The sequence below is a fragment of the Molossus molossus genome, unplaced genomic scaffold (assembly GCF_014108415.1).
Source record: "Molossus molossus isolate mMolMol1 unplaced genomic scaffold, mMolMol1.p scaffold_m16_p_12, whole genome shotgun sequence".
NCBI lineage: Eukaryota > Metazoa > Chordata > Mammalia > Chiroptera > Molossidae > Molossus > Molossus molossus.
The window spans coordinates 36,569,687-36,588,200 of NW_023425347.1; the positions used below are offsets into that span (position 1 = coordinate 36,569,687).

Consider the following 18,514-nt stretch of genomic DNA (forward strand, 5'->3'; position numbering starts at 1 on the left):
ATGACGGCTGCGGCTGGGTTAATGACATTGGTAGGGCAGAGTAGGGAAAAAGTGCAAAAGTGGCCATATGTCAGAGAATGTGAACTAGAGAAAAATGGAAGGTTCTGGAAGTAAATTTTATTTTTTAGAGGAAGCATTAATAATGCATATTGTAGAGAAATAATGGAGTTTTTAGAAAATAAAATGAACCCTATCTTATTATCTTCCTCATACACACACTCATATTCCCTTAAAATCTGAAAATTGAATGTAGATAAAATTATGTTGCATTAGAAAATATTTTAGAAGATATTTTCAATTTCCCCCCACCAAAACAAAGAGCCAAATAATGTGTGATTTTAGGTTTTCATGTTCTTTCCTATTTGTTCTTCAACTAAGGCACCAAACAGAATGAAAATAAACAGCAAACGAGAAAGAAACAGACAATAAAAAATTAGATAACGCAGAAACTGAATCCTTAAAAAATGTTGTATGTTGAATATTAAAAGTCATTCAAACTGCCACTTAACGGTAAATTATTTCACATAAGCCTTTGGTTCTGTAAAAATAAGTTCCAGTATTCCAGGCAAAAATGAGGGGACACAGAGGCAGAGAGAATAGGAACGGGAAGTGGTAGTTCAAAGGGTGTTTAACACATATTTAGCAACTCAGCTCTATTTTCCAGAAGCTGATCTTTAATACGGATGTGATAGTATAAGAAGGAAATAAGAGAAGGTGCTAGATTGAAGACTAAGAAAATAGTGTTATATAAATCAAATATTAGAGAAGATCATAATACTACAAACTTAAGAGTACACTGTTGTGAAAGACTCACGTAGAAACGAGTTAGGTATAAGCTTCAAGTACCCTTTCCTCTACCCTTCCTAAGAAAGGTCAGGATTAAACAAAACCCTCCTAAGAACACAATTCATTCAACATGTGTTCTTTACTGGGAGAGAAAGAGCCCAGGAAGCTGGATAATGCCTGGACTGCTTCAGGGCTTCTCAAACTTCCATGTGCAAAATCCTCTCGTTAAAAAGCAGATTCTGATTAGTAGGTCTGGAGTGGGGCCCGAGAGTCTGCACTTTTTAGACGTCTCCATGTGTAGGCCTAGGAGCTAACTCTTGCAAAGGTGGCTCTTTAACAAGGATATTTTCTTACAGTCACTGTTTTTATGATATGGAAAATAGCATATTGAAAGAGAAAATTTTTAAAGATTGTACATATATAAAACAGAAGGGGGAACAGGAGCAGAATCTTCCCCTCACAGTGATACCTGAGGTACATTAGAACCAAAGTATTCCAAGAAACACAGTTTGAAAACTAATGGAATAAGAAAAAAGGGTAGTGTCACTAGTTGGATTCAGGGAAGTTTAATCAAGGGAGAGAGCAGAACAAGGCCATGAACCTTCCACTGCTGCCTGTCAAAATGCCTTGTTTACAGAATCAGTGTTTCAGAGGTGAAGGAATCTAGGAGATCCTGTACTCTTTATTTTATACATAAAAAAACTGAAGTCCAAGAACCATGTTCTTTAGCTTTGGGTCCAACCATCCCTCTACACCACTGGCTAATTTCCTTAACTTATTACTGTTCAATTTACACAAGGTATTTTTTAAAAATCAGAAGGATTTGAAAGCAAAGAAGAACAGCTATCATTCATGTCACGATTCTGATTTAAAAACTTGGACATTAAGAATTTTAGGTTTTATCCACTAAGGAAACCCCTCAAATCCAATAATTAAAACTCCTCAACCTCTAAGATCTCAAAGTTCTATTGATATCTCTCTCAATTGCTTATTTTCTTCAGTACATTCATTATAATCTCAACTTCTAAACCTCTCTGTCCACCATTCTCGTATTGGACAATCATTTTTCAAGAATGACCACTGACTTATTCTTTCCCTTTTCATTGTCTTGGGTAAACTTGGGGTGTGCTGAAGATTGCCAGTCAAAACTAAGAGACATGTCTAAATATCTATGTAAGCCCTGGCCGATTTGGCTCAGCGGTTGGCACGTCGGCCTGCGGTCCAGAGAGACCCGGCTTCGGTTCCCGCTGAGGGCACGTACCTCGGTTGCAGTTTGTCCCCAGCCCTGGTTGGGTTGTGCGGGTGGCGACCACTCGATGTGTCCCTTTCACGTCAATGTTTCTCTCTCTCTCTCTTCCTCTCTCTCCCTCCCACTCTATCTGAACAAAAAAACAAAACAAAAAAATGTCCTCGAGTGAGGATAAAAGAAAAAAACCTTTAAATATCTATGTAGGACTTTGAATTTTATTTCCCATCTTCATTCTGAGGTAAATTTAGGTGGGTTGTTGTTGCTTTTAAATTCTCTTACACACATTGTTAAAACCTCCAAAAAATTCTGAATATTTCTCTAATCTCCAACTAAGAGAATACTGAAGGCAACATACTTGATGCATATGTATTCTTTCTTCCATCTCATCAACATTTAACTAAGGCAATATGTTAAAGTCTCATCAATAAAATTGTGGCTGACTTGCCATTTGCAATCAATCAAAAGATGCTGAGCTGAGATTTACCTTCCCTATAAAGAAAAAAGTGCTAAGTAAACAAACAATGTCAATAAGGTTAAAGTGGCTCTTCAGACATATGGAGAGTAGTCTGAGCCTTCCAAAGTGTCATTTACATGCTACTGACGGTCTATTCCATCTTAATCTCTTCTTCCAAAGTGAGTTCCAAGGACATAACCTACTCAATAACCCTCTTTGAAGAACAGTATTTTTAATTTTTCTATTCAAATTATGAATTTAGCCACTTCTCCCTTTAGCCATGTTTAACATGTATCCTCTTATTTCTCCAGAATTTTCCCCGTCTCTCCTCTCTTCCCCGTCATGTTTTCCCTTTAATCAGTCTGGCTGCAGTTCCTGCTCCATCATTGCCTTCTCACCTCTCCTACAACGCGTGCCTTGTCTTTCAGTATTTCCTCTGTGTTTTCTCTACAGTGGAGCATTCTGCCCACGACCTTGATATAAAGCTCTGGAGTACAGAGGAGTAAGAGGAAATGGAGAGTAGATGATTTTTTATGGATTCTTACTGACTATACCTGGCACTGGACAAAAAGGAACAAAACTAATAGTATCGAATGAAGTTATGGAGACTGAAGACACCGAAAACTCCGGCTTGGGGAGAAAAAACAGTCACCATAGTGACTTTCTTCAAAGAGAATTTCCGTACTCTGATTAAAATAGGCTATCAAGAAGGATGTCTCGGCAGTAGTAGTTAGATATAGTAGATGAAAAGAGATGTTTTTATGCCTAGCCTGGAGCAGATCCTAAACTGTGATTTTTGTCAGATTTTATAACTGAAGCAGAGTCAGGCTAGCAAGTAATCAGAGAAGACCTTCAGGGGAAACTCGCGCAATGTGGGGAGCGGCGCTATGATTTATTAGCTCTCTGAGTCAGACCTGAACCAGTGCTGCAGGAAGAGGCTATGAAAGCACCATCTCACTAACAGTGTATCTAGACCTATTCTTAGTAAGACTAATCTCAACACTATGATTATCTGTTATCACAAAAGAACTCGTTTTCACTACCTAAAAGTAAGAATGCTATTCGGAACATCTTAGCCAAATTCCAACTTTGTAATTACTACCTATTAAATGAATACTACTATTAACTTGGGTAACTATTATATACCAAACTCCTACTCATGCATATACTTAAAATAAAGATTCATTGTACAGCATGGGTTTTTTTTTTTTTTTATGAGACTAAACTAAAGAATAAGTTTTCCACACAAAGTGGAAAAGTAATTGTTGGATAAAAATATAAGAAAGGTCAGCAGCAACAGAATACTATCTTCACTGAAGTTCATAACTGTGTTGGGTCAACCCTTTTTCTGTGGGAAGGTAGTGGTGGTGATGAGGTGTTCCAAATCACCTGAAGGATAGGTTACATTATTACCATCCATCAGAGGGGCTCATTTTGCCAATTATAATCCTGGTATTATGCTAAGAACTACTTTCAGAATCAAAATTGTTCATTTGTTCATTCATTTAACAAAAATGTTTCAGGCACTGATATTAAGCGCAGGAGACACAGTGCTGAGCAAGACAGATAAGTTTCTGCCTTTAAAGAACTTTTATTATAACAAAGGAAAAAACAGACAATAGGCAAGTAAATCAGTAATAGGAAAGATACAGAAAGAATGATGATACGAAGTAACTTAGAAGAGGTTTCTTATATGTAGATATAATATAGATATATTACATATATGATGACCAAGCAAGGTTTTTCTAAGAGAATGCCATTTATGCTGAAACCTTCAACTGGTAACATGAAGCAATCATGAGAAGCCAGGAGAAGTGCATTCTAAGAAGAAATGTAAGTGCAGAGGCCTTTAAATGGACATTTGGTGCATGAAATGAACCAAAAAGCCTGTGTGGCTAGTAAATAAGAGGTCAGAGCACAGGACAAGGACTTGACTAAAAAGGGCTTGTTGGTCTAGGTAAGGAATTTGGATTTTGTTGGATATTAGTACCTCACCATTCTGAGAAGATTATAATACACATGTTCCCATAACCCCACTGAGAATCATGTTCTAGATCTTTGCTATTCCAACTGTGGTTCAAGACCCAGAAGCAACAGTTTTTGACATCAGGTAGAAGTTGTTGGGGAAGGCCATCAAGAAGACATGACTCTAAAGTCTAAAGGAAAAAAAAGCCCGGTCAGTGTGGCTTAGTGGTTGAGTGTTGACCCATGCACCAAGAGGTCGCCGGTTCAGTTCCTGGTCAGGGCACATGCCCAGGTAGCCAACTGATATTCTCTCATTGATATTTCTATCTCTCTCTCTCTCTCTCTCTCTCTCTCTCTCTCTCCCTCCGTCTCTTTCTAAAATCAATCAATAAAAATAAATAAATAAAAAGAAAACACGACTGCTGGTTTGACTCACAAGCTGGTCAGGGGCAAGTGGAAGCTCCCACTCCTTCCCCTGGGCTTGGAACATGTGCCCTGCTTGCCTTCCCTGTGTTAGAAGCTACCCAAAGACACAGCCTTGAGATAGAGATGTGATGATACAACCATCTGGACGGTACATGACAAAACCCGGTTAAGGCCTCCTGCTTCTCCCTGCCCTCCATGTATGGATGCCGGTTTCATAGATTATTTTAGATTACCTTCTAAGGAGATTTCAACGCAACAGAGCTTTTTAAAAATTCAGAATATCAGGCCGCATCTTAGTCCTTCTGAGTTAGACTCTGCATTTTAACTGGTGATTAGATACACATTAGAGGTTGAGAAGTATTCATCTAAAGTGCTTTGCTGAAAAACCAGTATGCACAACTGATATCAAACCAAGAGAACAAATGACCAGAAGCTGGCTTAACAGTGAATTAAAAGAACAAAAAATTACTGTGTTGTCTACACAGAATGCAAATTCTATGTATTTTCAATGTCTTAACAGAAAGGGGTAAAATATAATCACAGACCTAAATATATGAGAGCAGAAAAGAATTACAAAATATCATAAAAGATAGTACCACTTACTATTTGACATAGTTATCTTAAAGACAAGACATTCTCTAATACAGAGGTATTTTCATGATAGCAGAGTAAACTTCATTTTCCAGTTAGAACAGCTGACTGAGTACCTGTCTCCTGCCAACTGAATAAAGCCCATCTCAAAAACACACTTCTCATGACTTAGTCTGCCTTATTCTTATTACTTAGTATTCTCATGTCTTACGTTCTCAAATGTCTATCTTTTAATCTCCTTGTTCTAACTTTCTTATTTTATTCTACCTTCTTAATTTTGAAAAATTCCTTATCTACAGAGAAGTTGAATCTCTATATATAGAGATATATATCTATATCTATATCTAAATTTAAATCTAAATCTGTATCTATATCTATATCTACACATACAATTTTTCCTGAACCATTTGGAAGCAAGTAGCAGACACTTTTGATCAAGGATCCAATCACTGATCACATTATATTTGGCTTTCCTTTCTCTTTAGTCTCCTCTAGTCTAGAGAAGACTAGCCGACCCAACCCCCGACCCTGACTTTTTGGTTGTCATGACATTGACACTTCAAAAGAGTTCAGAACAGTTGTTCAACACGAATCAGCCTGTTTCCTCAAGATAAGGTCTCTGTCAAATACTTGGGTGAGAAATATTTTTGGTTAAACATTTTGGTGAGGACACCATATCCTGATGTTTTCTTTGAATAGTCCTCATAGCTCCTGTGTCTGTGTTTTATATTCTCAAGTAAATTATAAATAAGCTCCCTGAAAGATGTAGCCTTTCTTTTTTTTCTTTGCTGTTTCCCCAAAGCCTTAGCACAATCTCTCTGTATATTACATACTTAGTAAATGAAAACTTAAAAGCAGAGTTAACAACTGTTTCTAAAATAGCAGAATATGTATAACTATTACACATTGAATAATTTTGTACTAAACTAAAAATATTTGAGCTTTGCCTCTAAAATTTTTGAGAGAAATAATTACACATGTAAGCAGTTTAGCGCAATGCCTAGTATAGTATGTACAAAATACATCTAGGAAAGAGCTAGGAGTAAAAGCAGATATTAAGCTGACTGAACTACTAAGGTTGGAAGGTGAGGGAATAAACAGAGTGGTTACCTATTATATCCCAAAATATTTTTATGAGTAAATTGGGCTTTAAATGAAAGATTGAGACAATGGCAGATTTAATAAAAATATATTTTTTCTTTATTGATTTTAGAGAGGGGAGGAAGGAAGAGAGAAATAGAAACATTGATGAGAGAGAACATTAATTCACTGCCTCCTGCATGCCCCCCACTGGGGATTGGACCCACAACCTGGCATGTGCCCTGACTGGGAATAGAATTCTTGGTACATGGATCGATGTTCAACCACTGAGCCACACTGGCTGGGCTAAAAAATCTAATTTTTTAAAGTCTCATTTCAGTCAGATATTGATTAGAAACTATTTCTCAGAGAAGAAATAAGAGCAAAATAGGTCATTTAATTCCTATTTGAATTACAAAGCAGTTGAGGACAGCACACAAGAACAAAAGTATGGTATTAAAATCAAAGTATGTTATGCAAAATAAGGTTCTTGGAATATTTAAAAAAATGTTTCAAGACATCTAGTATAATTTAGAAGTTTACATTTAAATAAAGTTTACTACTGCCCAGCCGGTGTGGCTCAGTGGTTGAGCATCAACCCATGTACCAAGAGGTCGCTGGTTTGTTTCCTGATCAGGGCACATGCCCAGGTTGTGGGCCCAATCCCCAGTGGGGGGCATGCAGGAGGTTCTCTCTCATCAATGTTTCTATCTCTCTCTCCTTCTCCCTTCCTCTCTCTCTAAAGTCAATAAAGAAAAAATATTTTTAATTAAAAAAATGTTTACTAGATTGAATAAAAAATGTTATCTAATATGTCATGTACAGGAGAGGGAAGCAGTAACTATAACTTGTCTGAACAATTGCTTCTATATATAGCAAGAGCCCAGTAAGGAACTTAGATATGGTGAATTAGAGAACATTTGGTGTGTAAGCTGTTCCTAATTAAAAGCAGGTTCTCGACCACCAGCTGCCATTTTGAAGTATGTTCGCTAATGATTAAGACTATTCCTCTCCTCTCCCCATACAAATATATTTTAAGTATTGTTCATTATGTAATCCAATTGCTTTTCAGATAGTGTTTACGCTTCTCTTCTGCTGTTTTCCCCTCCCTATCACTAGCAAGCTATTGAAAGAAAAACAGAAGTTTTATCTCATCCAAATGCAACTGGGAAAATATACCACTACATGATGCCTATAAATGTCAAATTTGGTAAGCTTCTGCAGATTTATATTTCCTAAAAAATATGGTCGATGTCATTGTCAGACATCTTGTAGCTGCCAGAGAACTCGGTAATGCTGGACACAAAACAACTTTAAATATTGAACAAGCAAGCTAACTTTATCTTTCTAAAAAATACTACTAAAGAAATATAAAATTATATGAGCATTAAGAAATGTTCCTTTTAAGCCAAGATATGTTCTGAAAAGCAATCATGCAAATAGATTTAAAATGTACCATATTATGTAAAAACTGATTATTTAGGATACTTGCCTTTAGGTATACAATATTACATAATGAATAGTTTTTATGACCCACTTAGCTAAATAAGCTCATGTTTCTTCTCATTTATAGACACGTTATTTGGTTTAGCTGACAGATGTAGATTTTTAAAAAAATCCTCACCCAAGGATATTCTTCCGTTCATCTTCACATACAGTGGGGCACAAAGGGGGGGTGGGGGGGGAGAGAAAGAAACATCGATGTGAGAGAGACACCACCTGACCAGGGCTGGGGACCGAACTGCAACAGAGGTACATGCACTTGACCGAAATTGAACATGTGACCCTTTAGTCTATAGGCCAACACTCTAACCACTGAGCCAAACTGGCCTAAGCGACAGATGTAGATTTTTGGTTCTATGAAAAAGAGTAATTGAGGATGCTGCAGAGAGCCAAGAATTACATGGGCAGATGATATGCCATATACTGTTGACCTTTATCAACAGCTCTCTAGCAAGAAAGTCTATGCATCAATGTTATTGTCTTGCTTCAATGTTATTCTCTTGCATATAGATATGCTAAATAATAGGATAACAGAGTCAATTTTGCAACTAATAAAACAAATTCACCTGCTTTCAAATAGATACATTTTATGAGTATCACAAATATCTTTCTAATAAGGCTACCCCAATACGTATCTAACCCTAGATAGTATTTCAAATATTATCTTTTCTTCTTACCTGGCTCAATACCCATTCTCTTCAATACTTGTAGAAAGAACTGTATTTATTTATAATCATAGTTAGAACTTCAGATGTGGAGAAAATGTGTACTATTACTGATTAAGAGGTGACTAAATTTCATGAGATAATTTCTTCCACTTTTCTTAAAACTATTCCTATAATTACCTATCCATCTGTTTATCTAAAGTATGACAACTTAAAAGGCAAGATTATGTTAAAATATAAGACACAATGTCTGTTTTCCAAAAGTTTATGCTAATATTTATATAAATTACTAGTAAAGATAAGATAAAATACATAAAAATTAATCCATACAGAATACAGGTATTAATCAAATAAAGATTTTGCTATCATAAGTTGAGAAAATATAATGTTTTCCATTGTAGGGTATCTTGATAATAATAAAATATATGTTTAAAAAATACCATATTAAAGAGCATCAATCTTCTCCTTAAAAATTCAAGCTATTAATTCATTTATTTCACATGTATTTGAATATATACTATATGCAAGGAAATGTACCAAATACTGTGAAGAATGTAAAATTAGAAAAGAATATGGTTGTTCCCTTCTCCCAACAGACTTATTTGGGATTAGCACACATATCTCTTAAAATGCTTTGTCCCCAAACATGCACTCCTTAAGTGGTTTACCTGATCTTGTAGTGACATCACCGGATTATTTTTGGTAGTGTTGATGTGAAGAACATGGTATTTATTCTTTGCACACAGGTCATAGGCAATATTGGTAAAAGAGGTGCTTGCAGTTTTGGGGACTCTGTTATAAATGATCACCATATCCTCTTCCTCATCTAAAGCTGCATCTTGCCGAGGGCCATCCAATGTATGACGTTGCTCAATTTCCCGGACTTCATGTCTTGCAATAGCCCTTTCTGCAAAGAAAAGTAGATATAAACTCAGTTTTTAAAGAGACTACAGGAAGTTATAAAACACTGAAAATAATTTCCTACACCTAGAATACAATGTTCTTTTTCAAGAATTGGGTAAGAGCAGCTGAAGAAATGTTTTAAGGACCAAACTTCACAACTACCTTTGAAGGATAATACATATGTATATAAAACAGAATGAAAGAATGCCACAAACCAGAGAGTTTTTCAGTGTAGTTCAAACGTCACTTTACAAGTCTAATAGAATTTCCACAGTCTGAATTAATTCTCAAACACACAATGACAGATTATATGGAATACTAAATCTCATAGTAAAAGATGCACTTAGAAAATAGGTCACTTAAAATTTAAGCAAAGATTTTGAAATGTATTACTCATCATTTAGTTATTCCCTGGTTTATCAAAAGGTTATCAGAGCAGTGATTATAAGAGCTGGTGTGATTTTAGGTAACAAAAGTAGAAACAAAACCATCACAAAACCTTTTACTTCTTGGTGTTGCATTATAGATATATCCTGAGTATGTTTACTCATTAAATCCCATGGTTCTTCTAATTCAAATCTCTGTCTACCATACAGTTTGAAAAGCAGTTACATTTTGTTTTCTACTATTCCCTATTTAATATACATTTCAGCTTCAAATATTTTTTAGAGTAAGAGAGCAAGAAAGGGGGAAAGAAGAACTGAAAGGGGGAAAAAATCTCTAACAAGATTGCACATTTCTTTGCACAAACAGCTGCACACACATAGCATGCACCTACTATCACTAGGTCTTTGTGAAAGCTATCACACCTGCCTTACATGAAAACACTCTTCCATTCTCTCTACTCCAAACCTGCCTGGTGAACTCCTCAACCCTCACATTGAATTTAATCATCACTTGCAAGGAAAGCATTATCTGCTCTCCCTAATTAGGTCAAATTACACATGCACATGTATGTATGCACAGTGTACCTCATACTACATGTCTTGTACTTACCATAATTGCAACTTTACATGATATGTATTGCTATTAGTGCCCATGATTTAGTAAAGTGACATGAAAAATCAGTGTGCTATAGCCCTGGCTGGTTTGGCTCAGTGGTTAGAGTATTGGCCTGCGGTTCCCACTAAGGGCATGTACCTCGGTTGCAGTTTGTCCCAGGCCTTGGTTGGGTTGTACAGTTGGCAACCACTTGCTGTGTCCCTTTCACGTTGATGTTTCTCTCTCTCTCCCTCTCACTCTATCTGAACAAAATATGGAAAGGTGTCCTCGGGTGAGGATAAAAAAAAGAAAAAAGAAAAAGCAATGTGCTATAATTACAATAACAAGTTCAGACTTCAAATATTGCTGGACCACAAATATCAAATTTTGGTTCAGAAAATAAGGTCACCATGTTACAGACAGTACATTCTGAGCTTAGGATTCACATTCAGAAGACTTGAATTAAAGTCCAGGCCTGCTACTTATTAGCAGTGGGTTTTTCAAAACAGGAAAAGGAGCACCTATAGTCCATATATATATGTATACATATGTATCCTTTTTTTTTACCTTAGGACAATTGGTTGGAAATGTAAGATGGGTTTCATATTGAACATGCTGTTGGATTACCTGAGACATCAAGAGGTGTTATGGAGGTAACTGGGCATATATTGAGAGTTGAGAATAAAGGTTCAAGTGATACTGTCATAATTAGCTAATTATTTAATAATAGGAAAGGAGCAAAGGGAAAGCCAGATATTACAGGCATGTTCCCTGCAAAACACTGGGGGATGGGGACTGGACAAAGGGAAGATAGACACATGCTCGGGAAAGTTGAGATGACTAGGGAAGATGCTTGCTGTCAATCACACCTGTAAACAGAGATCATTGGCCAGACTGGACACAGCCGCTGCAAGCACAGGGAAATTTGGGCTATATAATCCTCTGAACAAAGAAGTTCACTGTCTTGGTTCCTTGTAGCATGCTTGGCTTCCTGGCATTCTCCTGTGTGGCCCATGGCCATGAGGACCCACATATACCATGGACTAACAGCCTGCAACTAGCCTAATGCTGTGCTGGACCCTGCTCCAACATGGAAAGGAATCTCTGGACATTGACTTTGCTTCTAGCTCTACTGAAACCCCAGTTATGTTTCTTCTGTGACTGGACTAAGGGAAATGGGACTTTGGAAACCCAGGGATGTAATTCCACACAAATAAAAATCACTCGTTCTCCTGTGGGAGTCTCAGAAAATTCTTTTTCTCAGGATATTATAAGAAGTCCACCCCCCAGCAGCACCCAATGGGGAAGAGCCCCTCCCCCCCTTCATCCTGTATCACAAGTAGAAGACATTGGGGAAACCATGGGAATGAATAAAATTGCCTACATAATCTAGAATATTTGGCATGGAAAGAGACCATAGGACAGAATCTTAGGAAATACCAACACTTAAGTGGCAAGTAGAAAAAGACAATACATAGAAAGAAGCTAAGAAGAAACAGAAAGAAAAAGAAACAGGACAGAATTTTAAGAAGCACATACCACATTTTAGAAAGCATATTTTAGATTGACAGTGCTTTCCAAATGAACCTATAAATCAAGGTAATGTATGATGCTTATAGCATGGAAAGGTAATGTATGATGCTATAAGCATCTACAAAAGATTTGTAAGTCATCTGAAATTAAATTGAGCAAGTATTTATGACAGCCTATGTACATTATTATATTAAATAATATTTTTAAAACCTTATCTTCCAAAGAACCTCAAACTGTCATCATATCCCCGAACTATTATGGACTTATGTCCGCACACCCTCCTTTTTCTACTCCGAGAGAGAAAACGCTGCTGCTGTCATTCAAGTGCTGACAGACGCGTGAGGGCTTTCTCCAGCAGCATAGGTGTGTGTGAAATTGCCTTTACAATTAAGATTCGCCTACAATGGACGATGCTAAAACTTACTTTCACTAGTTTTTCTGCAATCAAATATTTAGAAAAGTAGATATTATGTTAGTTTGCAAATGGGTATCCATTCTACCTATAGAAAACTGTGATTAAAGAAAAACTGCAATATTAACAGTTTTTGTAATTCCACTTAAAAATTTTACATGTCCAATAACTGCTTTGAAAATTAGTTAATAAAAATAATTTTATTATGTTTATTAATTTTTTTATCCTCACCTGAGAACATTTTTTTTGCATTTACCTTCAGATAGAGTGGGAGGAAGAGAGAGAAACATTGATATGAGAAAGACACATTGAATGGCTGCCACCCACACAACCCCAACCGGGGCTGGGACAAACTGTAACCGAGGTATGTGCTCTTAGTGGGAACCGAACCTGGGACTCTTTGGTCTGCGGGCCAACGCTCTAATCACTGAGCCAAACTGGCCAGGACATAAAAATATTTTTTAAAAGAACTTATTTACTCTGTGGAATTTTATTTTGTAAGGTGCTAAAACTCTAGCTGGACCATGAAAGTAACATATTTTCAAAACTAATCACTGTTCTTGTTTCATTATGCATTAAATTATATAAACTATATATTTCCCACAATTTTAAAAAATTTCTTGCCCTGGCCGGTTTGGCTCAGCGGTTAGAGCGTCGGCCTGCGGTACAGAGAGACCCGGGTTCGGTTCCCGCTAAGGGCACGTACCTCGGTTGCAGTTTGTCCCCGGCCCTGGTTGGTCATGCGGGTGGCAACCACTCAATGTGTCCCTTCACACTGATGTTTCTCTCTCTCTCTCTTCCTCTCTCTCCCTCCTGCTCTGTCTGAACAAAAAATGCAAAAATGTCCTCGGGTGAGGATAAAAAAAAAAAAAAAAAAAAAATTTCTTAAATTATGAAAGGGTACAAATATGGGAGTCAATACTTTCCTCATTTAAATAATATATTTATATGCATTTTCTATTTTTCAAATGTTTTTATACTGTTTAAACACACATAATAATTATTACCATAGGGTAATGCCTAAAACTACATAAAAGATAAAAAGTTTTTGCCCTGGCCAGTTTGGCTTAGCAGTTAGAGTGTCAGCCCACGGACCGGAGAGTCCTGAGTTTGGTTCCCACTAACGGCACGTATCTTGGTTGCAGTTTGTCCCTGGCACGGTTGGGGTTATGTGGGTGGCAAATAGTCGATGTGTCTCTCTCACATCGATGTCTCTCTCTCTCTCTCTCTCTCTCTCTCTCTCTCTCTCTTCCCCCCTCTCTATCTAAAGATAAATGCTAAATAAATAAAGTTTTGAAAATTAAGATAATTTTTGTTAGTAATATACCAAATCTCGGTTAACTGAACAGTAATAGTAACTAGTTAACGGTAAACTACGCTTTCCTTCTTTCCTACGCAAAACCACTAAGACTGTAATATGGCCATAGTCTTTACTTACTAAGCATTTGATAACTCTAATTTTTTTTCCCAAAGATGTTCTGCATCTACTTAGTACAGCTTCTTCTGAGACTCTCTTAAATCAATGGGGAAGCTTTATTACAGCATGTTTGTGGTGCACTTAGAGAAGGTAGGCATTTTGAAGTAATCTTTTATCATGTTTGATTAATGAACTACATAGCCTCTGCTATGCAAGCTATTTCAGAACCACCACAAAATGTATAGCCTGCAAACAACATGGGGTGCAGTCTGAGAGTCATGAAATTACAGGCAGGCCAGGCAACACTGGGCACTAATGTGCCCCACACTGAACTCCATGGCAATTCTACTTTTTCTGGGCTCCTGTTGAAAGTGGCACATATCTCAACTTAATAAACTTTCCATGTGGCAAATGATCAACAAATTCAAGTGTTTTAAAAAACCATTCATAATAGCAATAAATACCTATTTCTTCATTGACGGTACATTAAAGGCCTCATGTTTTGAAAGAATATAATGATCAAGTATAAAACATTACATTAAATAGACTAACCTAAATTCCACACAGCATTAAAGTCACAATGATGTGTGTATGTGTCAGATTACAGAAAAACTAGACAAAGAATTGAAGAAAATATATTTTTTAAACCACAGTGTATCTTTTAATGACTAATTTTTTAAATATTGAGATTGTTGTTTTGGGTAACACCTTTTCTCTTTGAATATTTAATTAAATGTTCAATGTATTACATAATTTAAGAGAGGAATAAGCTATGTGTTTTGTATAAATTAAAGGACCGATGACTATAACCTCCTCACTCCACCAAAGATCAATTTTTCAATGTTCTCGGCAGAAAATAAACAGTTCACAAATGTTCAAAAAGTGTAGTATTTCTGTATTGTGGATAAAAGTTTAGGACTAGAGGGATAAAAGAAACAACAAAAGAAAAGAGGAATAAATTGCCTTCCCTTCAAATGCTGAAATTTCTATATGTCAAGTAAAAAATATGTAGATAGTTAGACAATAGGTAAATAAAGGTGAAGAACATTAAGAAAAAAATGACCAAATTTTAATATCTATAATTACAGGAAGAAAACATAGAAGTTGACATAATTTTAAGATTTCAGTAAATAATAAGCTAAGATTGTAAGAGATTTAAACCACATATGTATGCATAATGGAAGAAAGCAAAAATATGCATTAGTGGCTCATAATGATTATTGGGGGTCATGAACTCCTTTGACAATGTGATTTAACTACGGACCCCCTCTTCTGAAAAGTTGACTTGTGCATTGCACGGCTTCCTCTTAGAGCCCAACCATTGGCATGCATGGGTGAGGGAGGGATGACCCTAGATTAACAATTTCTAAATCAATGGCTCCTAGGATGCATGGTCGTATAATAAACTGCATAAAGTTATTGGTGTGTGTGTGTGTGTGTGTGTGTGTGTGTGTGTGTGAGAGAGAGAGAGAGAGGGAGAGGGAGAGAGGTTACTCACAAGTAAGGATTGTAAGCAAAGAGAAATCACAGAGAAAGCTGGCAGTGTCTATCTGAGAAATGTTTATGAGTGAGGGTGCCTTGGCACAAAACTTGAGCTGTCAAGACTCCCTGGCAAGTATGCCTATTTCAGAGCTGGGCTCTAAGAGCTTGATGCTATCAAATACCTGAACTAAAGTGGATCCTTAGCATTTTCTAGGGATAAATCCTGGTTGTGTGAATCCCCCAATACTATTAGAAAGTACAATTTATTGCCCATAAATTGTGTACACAAATGAGAAGTAGGAAGCAACAAAGTTGTACCAAAAGAAAGCTATTTATGAGGCTACTTAATCCTTTCTTCAGCACCATTTACTGTGAACATACTGCCGCCCAGCCAAACACTATCTGATGCTTACGGAAGTAATATTTTGTAATCATCTGAATTAAATAAATTGGCTGTCTAATTGAATACATCATTTTCTTATGAATATGTATAGCCTAAATAAGTCTCCTTAAATTCAAACACTATGGGGACTGACAAAATAAATTTCTGTATGGAAGGCTGAAGGCTCTACTCGGAACACCGGCCAATGCTTTCTTGTGTGGCTTCCAGGCAGTACACAAAGGATGCATGTGTTACCATTAAAACTTACATTGATCATCTTATGAAAAAAGAGCTGATAGCACCTCCCACTTCAAGGAAGATGAAGTAGAGCTGAGTTTTCCTATTCCTCCTATTAGGTATAACTAAGAACCCTGGGCATTATATGTAAGATTAACATAAGACTTTAAAAGGTAGAGGGGATGCCCTGGCCGGTCTTGCTCAGTGGTTAGAGCATCCGCCCATGGACCAAAGAGTCGTGGGTTCGATTCAGGTCAAGAGCACGTACCTCAGTTGCAACGTGGTCCCAATCAATGTGGCAACCAATCAATGTGTCTCAATGTGTGTGTCTCTCTCACATCGATGCCCCCCCCTTCCCTCCCTCCCACCCTATCTAAAGATAAATGGAAAAATATCCTCAGGTGAGGATTTAATAAATAAATAAAAGGTGGAGGGAAGAAGGCAGACTAGTTAGGGCTCTTGGGGCCTGAAGAACAACATGTGGAGTGTTTCTTATGTTTTCTTTTAGCCTCATATATTCCCAGACTTGAAGCAGTAGAAGCTGGTAATCCAGAAACAAGCACACACAAAATGAACCCAAACCAAAGCCAGCTTTCTCTAGCAAAAGGCCCAGGAGAGAGACAGCATGGCAACACAAAACTTTTAGACAAAACCACTCTATTTTAATCAAACTCCACAGAAAGAACGGGGGCCCCCACCTCCACCCTCACAGAACAGACTTGGACTTATACACAGAGCCTAGATTTCCACCCTCACAAGGTGGTAATGAAATACTCAGTGTCCCTGATGAGGTGATGTCAGAGAAAACAAAGTAGGGAGCCAGGACTTTCATTCCAGGCAGTAGGTGACAAAGCACCTCTGCAGTGTTAGTGGCGACCTAGTAAGGAGCCTGGATGTCTACTTTTACATGACAATAATGAGAGGCCCCTTCCCCTCCCAGCTTGGTGGTGTCAGAAGAGACCTAGCGGAGAGCCAGGAGTTTCACCATCATTGAGTGTAACACGACCACTCCCACTCCTACCCAGCCCACCAGGTGTTGATAGAGGCCAAGTGGCAAATCTGGACTTCTACCACCACTTGGTGGTAACAAAGTGGCACCCAGAGCATGTTGGAAAAGTCAAATAAAACAGGTTTACATAAGGTTCAGAATCCCACAACATAATACAAAAATGTCCAGGTTTCAATTAAATACTATTCAATATATCAAGAACCAGGAAGATCTCAAATTCAATGAATAGAAACAATTGAGAAATAACACCACCGGGTGACAGAGATGTTAGCATTATTAAAGATAATGCTTTCATGAACAGTTATGAACAAGCTTAACGCAAGTGAAAAAAAAAAAAGAAAGCCTCAGAAGATAGGTTCAGTAATGAAATAGGTATACATAGAACTAAATGGAAATTATAGAACTCAAAAAATAAAATGAAAAGCTCAATGAATAGGTTCAACAGCAGAAAGGAGGGGAAGGAGGAAAGTTTAGTGAACTGGAAGCTAGAACAAAAGAAACCCAATCAGAATAACAGTGAGAAAATATACTGGGGAAGGGGGGGGGGGTGGACAGAGCCTCAGGGAACTGTGGGATATAACAAAAGATCTCTTGGAAGGAGAGGAGAAAGAAGGCAGCACTGAAAGAGAACTCAAAGAAATTATGGCTGAAAACTTGACACATTTGGCAAGAGATACACAAACATAAAGAGTCAAGATACTGAACAAACTCCAAACACGATATCCATGACAAGACACAGACACATCGTAAGTAAACTTGTAAAAACTAAAGGAAAAATAATCTTGAATACAGCCAGAGACTACGAAGTTCTCATAGGAAAAAAGTGGGAATAACAGCAGATTTCTTATCATATATCAGAGAGCCAGAAGGAAGTGGCACATTGTTTTTTTAAGTACTTAAACAAAACAATCCTATACCTAGAGAAAATCTTCAAAAAAAAAAAAAGAAAAAAGAAAAATAAGGCATTCTCATATAACAGAAAATTAAGAGACTTTATTGCCAGTAGATCTACCCTAAAAGACTGGCTAAACAGAAATAATATAATTAAAAAAAACAGAAACAAAACCTTAACACACCAGGAGAAAAGAACAAAAAATGGAAGAGTGAAAATATGGGTGACTACAATCAATTTTTCTTCTCCTCTTGAGTTTTCAAAAATGTTTGACAGCAAATATAACACCATGCAATGTGGTTCTAAAAGTATGAAGTATGCAAAGGAAACAATTTAGACAATTATAAGTGACAGGATAGGGATGTAAACGGAGGGAGGGCTTCTATACTTCACTTGAATTTGTCAAATGACGATGTCAGTAGACTGTGATGAGTGACAGTCACATAACGTAAAGAAACTATAAAAAAGCTTTTATAAGGACATTAAACTTTAAAAACTATAGGTAAACCAAAATGTAATTCTAAAAACATAAAAGTAATCAGAACTA

The 18,514-nt window shown here is 37.0% G+C and overlaps 1 protein-coding gene across 5 annotated transcripts in view; it reads right to left on the minus strand.

The window, feature by feature from the left end:
• Window positions 1–18,514, minus strand: part of HS2ST1 (heparan sulfate 2-O-sulfotransferase 1) — a 152,748-nt gene that overhangs the window by 21,507 nt on the left and 112,727 nt on the right. For all 5 annotated transcript variants that reach the window (XM_036256673.1, XM_036256672.1, XM_036256674.1 and 2 more), the window contains one exon: window positions 9,388–9,626. In XM_036256673.1, coding sequence (XP_036112566.1) covers window positions 9,388–9,626 — 239 coding nt within the window. The remainder of the gene's footprint in view (window positions 1–9,387; window positions 9,627–18,514) is intronic.